Source organism: Lathyrus oleraceus, chromosome 1 (assembly GCF_024323335.1).
Source record: "Lathyrus oleraceus cultivar Zhongwan6 chromosome 1, CAAS_Psat_ZW6_1.0, whole genome shotgun sequence".
NCBI lineage: Eukaryota > Viridiplantae > Streptophyta > Magnoliopsida > Fabales > Fabaceae > Lathyrus > Lathyrus oleraceus.
This window is the reverse complement of record NC_066579.1, coordinates 181,045,050-181,050,771: the sequence shown is the minus strand read 5'-3', so window position 1 is coordinate 181,050,771 and position 5,722 is coordinate 181,045,050. Positions and strand designations below refer to the sequence as shown.

At 37.0% G+C, this 5,722-nt stretch overlaps 1 protein-coding gene across 1 annotated transcript; it reads left to right on the top strand.

Annotated features, from left to right (window-relative positions):
• Nucleotides 1–3,804: 3,804 nt before the first annotated feature.
• LOC127098283 (uncharacterized) lies at nt 3,805–4,512 on the top strand. Its single transcript, XM_051036835.1, has one exon. The coding sequence runs from the start codon at nt 3,805–3,807 to the stop codon at nt 4,510–4,512; it is 708 nt and encodes a 235-aa protein (XP_050892792.1).
• The last annotated feature ends 1,210 nt before the right edge of the window (nt 4,513–5,722 follow it).

The window sequence follows — 5,722 nt, the reverse complement described above, 5'->3', positions numbered from 1 at the left end:
TTGTGTTTTCTTTTGGAACGCCGATTCGGCCGTTTGAGAGAGATTTTGGAAGAAAGGAGGCCGAATTTGGATTCAGAGGCCAAAAATAGACGGGGTTCATGTTTTGATATTTAGGTTTTTGGGTGGGGTCACCGGAGAAGAAGGCGGCGCCGCCGCGGTTGGCCGGCCGCCACCGTCTTCTCCGACAGTTGTTGGTCGTGAAGAGGACGGAGAGAAGAAGCTCAGTTGCAGAGCAACTCTGAGCGTGGAAGTGAAGAGAGAGAACGTAATAAGCAAAATGAGGTTTTCTTTTCCATTTTCCTTTTTAAATGGTGTTGGGGATGAGCGAATGGGTGCCAAGTGGCTCCATGTGGGAAGGCCACGCCTGGGTTGACCATGGTCAACCAGGCAATCCTGTATGAGCACCCCATGTTTCCTTACTGTGCACTGCAATCAGATTCCACCCATCCGTTTGACCAAGTCAGATCAGTGGATCTGATGGTCAAGAGTTTCTCTGGAGGTCAACAAGGTTGACTGGGCTCAGCAACCTTTCCCCGCGTCTTGGGCCTTCAGTTTGGGCCCAAAGACCATTTTTTTTGTTTTTCACACCCCCTCTGTTTCAAGTACAGCGCCCAGATTTGGACCTCACTTGATATCAACCCATTTTCTTTACTTTTTTTGGCTTGCTCACTTATTTTTCTTTATTATATCTTCTTATATACATATAAAATACATAAATTAGAATATTATGGCTATAAAAAAATATATTTTATTTCATTTATTTTCTTTCAAAATTATATATATATATATATATATATATATATATATATTATATATATATATATATATATATATATATATATATATATATATATATATATATATATATATATATATATATATATATATATATATATATATGTTATTATTATTATTAATACCTAGTGATAATTATCCAATTATTTGGTTATATCATTACTATCTAATCACTTATATTATTCAATCAAATAATCCATTAATTATTTAATTAATTAATAATATTATTATTACTATCATTTATAATTTAAATAATTACTTATTCTTTGTGGAATGTGTGTGCATTATTATTTTGTATCTACTTATTTGTATCAAGTCTTGAATGCATATGTATGACGTGTTATAATTGTGTCAAGATTATGTTGATTTCATAGACTTAAAATCATTCAAACCAATTTCAAAAATAAATCACATATTTCTCGATTCAAAGTCGAGCCCATTTCCAAACACCTTTGTAAGTCGATCGCTCTTAAAAGCATCGCCATCAACCTCACATGGCTTACTCTTAGGCCTTCTTACAATGAGACCTATTCGATTTTAATTAATCGATTAGATGAACTATTCACTAAATAAATTCAATTCGTTCACAAAATACAAATTTAAAACCTCGATCCGACATCGAGTATTCTTTATTAAGAATTAAAATACCTGATCACAATTAAACGTTATTTCACTTAGGAATAAAAGAGGAAATGGTTTTGAGTTTTCAACTCCTCTCCTCGACTATTTAAACACGAATTCTTTTACTCGATTAAATTGAATAATCGTCATTTCTAATCCACTTAAGAACAAATAAATCAAATTCTTTGATAATAAGAAACCAAAAGGGAGATAACTTTGAGTCTTCAATTTTTTCTCCACGACTATTTTGAACACAAGTTCTCTTACTTAGTTAGTCAAATAATTATCTTTCCTCTACAAACTTCCAAACCCCTACAAAATCAAACGTTTTCATAACAATGAAATGAAAAAGGAGATGACTTTGAGTCTTCAACTTCTCTCCTCAATTGGTTGAATACGAGTTCTCTTACTTGGTCAGTCGAACAATTGTCATTTTTCCATAAACATACAACTTAATCAAATCATTTTCATAACAAACTGTATGAAAAAGGAGATGGTTTTGAGTTTTCAATTCCTCTCCTCAAATGCTTGGATATGAGTTATTTTACTCAGTCATTCAAGTACTTTTCGTTCATTATAAAATACGTCAACCATATACAACCTTATTTTCATAAATACTCAGATGAAACAGAAAGCGGTTTAGAGTCTTCTATTCCCTTTCCCGATTATTAGGATACGAGTTGTCTTACTCGTTTATCCGAGTATTCGTCATCTATTCAAAACACCTTAATTATTATCAAATCTTTTCTATAATTAAGGATGAAAAAGAAAGTGGTCTAGAGTCTTCTATTCCCTCTCCCGACTGTTAGGATACGAGTTGTCTTACTCGATTATCTGAGTAATCGTCATCCAACCAAAAACATTTCAACCAATCAAAAACATCCAACATATTAATCCAACTTGTCACCCCCATGTGACCTAAACTATTTTCAGAAAGAACACTGTTAATCCTTTCTAATGCGCACAACAAACCAATGCTTAAGCCTCCGCCGAGAGTAGACAAGCCAACATTTAGTCTTTAGGATGCGATCTAAACAGTTGTTCATTAAAAAAGGAAACTAACCAACCGTAGTCCCCGAACTACGAATTCTCTGACTTCCTTATTACACCATAAGGATACGTAGGCAGGAGATTGCTGTATCTTCGCGAGCACACTAATAAAAAACCTCCCCTTTCCCTTTCTGAGGTTCTCATCCATTTCAATTTCTAATATTTTGTAACCCAAAGATAACAAACAAACATAAATTAACACTCGAAATGCAAATTAGGACTAAAAGGTTCCCATTGAGTACAACGAACGTGAGGGGTGTTGATACCTTCCTCTTGCGTAATCCACTCTCGAACCCGAATATGGTTGCGATGACCATTATTCCATTTCCTAAAGGTTTTATCGATATTTTCCTATTCCTTCATTGGGATAAATAAAGTTCGGTGGCGGCTCTGTTCGAACGTAAATTTTTCCGCGACCATCGCGAGGAATCGTATTTTTCGAGATGCGACAGATGGCGACTCTGCTGGGGACTAGCTCCAAGCAAAAGAGAGTGACGCCTAATTTAGTTTAGTTGATGTATTGTGTGTTAATTTTGTTTATCTATTTGTTATTTATTCTGTTGGTATTATGCTGTCATAATTATTTTATGGGGTTTTATTGGCTATGTATTATTGGGGTTCTCTGGTTGGTGATACTTTGTGAGATAAGCTCTCCACCCGAGTCTGAGAAAAACCATAAGATTAAGTTGGTGGTTGCATAGTGGGTGCCCACAAGGAGTCTTCCTTGTTGGGAAGATACGAAGACCCCGTCTAGAGGAGATTCTCTTGAGATATTATTGCCCGACGAGTTTTCGTCACGAAGATAGTATCCTCAAGTTGGATCAATGACTCTAGGGACTTTTTAACCCATCATATCTGGTGGTTATGTAGTATTTACCTGAAAAGTCCCAGACTTATTGGGTTAATACGAAAGCCCCAATCAGATGAGATCCCTTGGGCGTATTACTACCTTACAGTGGTATTCCCAACCTCGACCTATGACTCTGAGAACCTTATTAGAACCTTGGACTCGAGAGTTGTGTAGTATGCACCCACTAGGAGTCTTTCTCTTTGGGACCATACGAAGGCCTCGCCCAAACGAGACTCCGTTTGGGGATGTTATTGGCAGATGAGTTTTCGTCATGACAATAACCTTCCTAAATAATGATTGATGACTTTGGGAACCTCTTAACTTTAGCATCCTCCCAAAAGGGTTTTGTTTAGTAACCAAAGATACCCACTCTCACGACCTGTATATTGACCTACCTGTGGCATGCATAACATCATTCATAACATAACATTCATATTATTCTATTTCCAAGGAATCTGAGTGTCATAAGTTACAGGAATTCAAGAAACATGGAATCAAGCAAAAGAAACATTTACTCTTTCAAGTTCAAAGATCCCGATCTAAGGAGCTTATGTAACTTGGTCTCTCGGATGCACCCGATATACAGAATCAACTTTGGGAAGAATTATGACAATCTGCTCAGCATCCTCAACCAACAAGTGGACCATACAGCTTTAGTTACTTTGGCCCAATTTTATGACCTACCTTTAAGATGCTTCACATTCCAAGACTTCCCGCTAACACTAACGTTGGAAGAATTCGAGCGTCTTGTTAGGATTCCTATGAAGAACAAGCCACTATTTGAAGGGATAGATGAATCTTTGCCCCTTGATATCATTGCTAGCACACTTCACATGGATGAAAAGGAAGCAGAGGCTAACCTAGAGACCAAAGGGAATACCAAAGGATTTTCGCTAAGTGTTCTCTTGGAAAGAGCTCATACCCTATTAAAAGCAGAAAGTTGGGACGCTTGTTACTCTACTATTGCGTTAGCCATCTATGGCATCGTCCTGTTCCCAAATATGGATGGTTTCATAGACATGGCTGCTATTTGTGTTTTCCTTAATGGAAACCCAGTACCTACCTTGTTAGCTGATGTTTACTACTATATGAGCCATAGGTACACTAAGAAGAAAGGAATGATTGCTTGTTGTGCTCCCTTATTATATCAATGGTTTCTCGAACATCTTCCGAAGACAGGTGCTTGGGTTGTGTAATACCCCAAAATTTACCCTTCATTTTTCCTGGAAGCATACGCTTTACACCTCATGCATGCATTCATTTTTAGGTCATTTAGAATTTGCATTTCATCATGGCAATCGGAATCGGATCCAAGAAGCTTGAACATCATCCAGGACACTTTGTGGGCTCTATTTAGATGATCAGTCAACACAAGGGAAAGACTTGAGTTACTTCCAACAGGGGTCTATTCGTCAGTCAAAACGTTAATCTTGAAGGAGCAAAGGTTTGTTCATGAGCTGTCATGCTCGCTAGGCGAAGCCCACGTGTTTGAAAAAAAAAGACGAAAAAAAAATGAAAAACGAAAAAAAAAGAAAAAAAAACCAAAAAAAAAAATTAAATAAATAATTAATTAAATAAATAAATAAATAAAAGAAAAATTTTGGACTTGGGCCTCTCTCATCTGAGCCCACAGGTCCACAAAAATCAGGTTATAAATTCAGAGTTTCAGTGAAACAAATATTCATTCTATTCCTATTACCCTGGCTGGAGGAAAAAGATAGTGAGAGAAGAGCTAACAGAGTTCAGAGCAACCTCCAGAGACTGAAGGGAACTCATCTGCAAAGAACCAATTTCAGCTCAAGTAAACCCTAAAGATTATTTTGTAAACCTCACGGGTGCAACTCAATTTCAACCAAGCTCTCCAATCAGGTTTGCCTTATTCCCATAATTTTATGCTCTTAATTTGAATCATCTGAATGTATGAGGTATTATGGATGAATTTGATACCCTTTTGATGCATGTGTTTGACCAGAGGTTTAGGCCTCCTACCCTTGGTTGCTTTTTGTGAGTTTTTTGTGAATTGAAAGGGCATGATTCATGTGGTTACATTTTGATTTGGGGGCAACTCTTGGTTACCCTATCTTGTTTCTCTAACCTGTTTGTTGAGTTTTGTTTTGTGAGGGCTCACATGCCTTTTGCAGGGATAACTTGCGGGATTTCCCACTTTATTTGTTGGATACCCCCTGGAGGTTCATTCCGATTACCTGTACTGACCCACTTTCTTTGATGATGTTAACTTGGAAGGATCTCAGGGTTTATCGTTCCTTTAATTGCTGTTACCTCGGATCTTCATCCGTGTGGTACTTTTACATTTTCCCGTATTTTTACCGCTTTCTTAGCTGGAAGACCTCGATAGGAGGCAATGTTTTATGTGTTTACTTTATGCAGGTTCCTTCGTCTAGGATT

Bases quoted from the DNA above. Each gene is read 5' to 3' on its own strand.
- LOC127098283 (XM_051036835.1), top strand. From the start codon at position 3,805: ATGGAATCAAGCAAAAGAAACATTTACTCTTTCAAGTTCAAAGATCCC.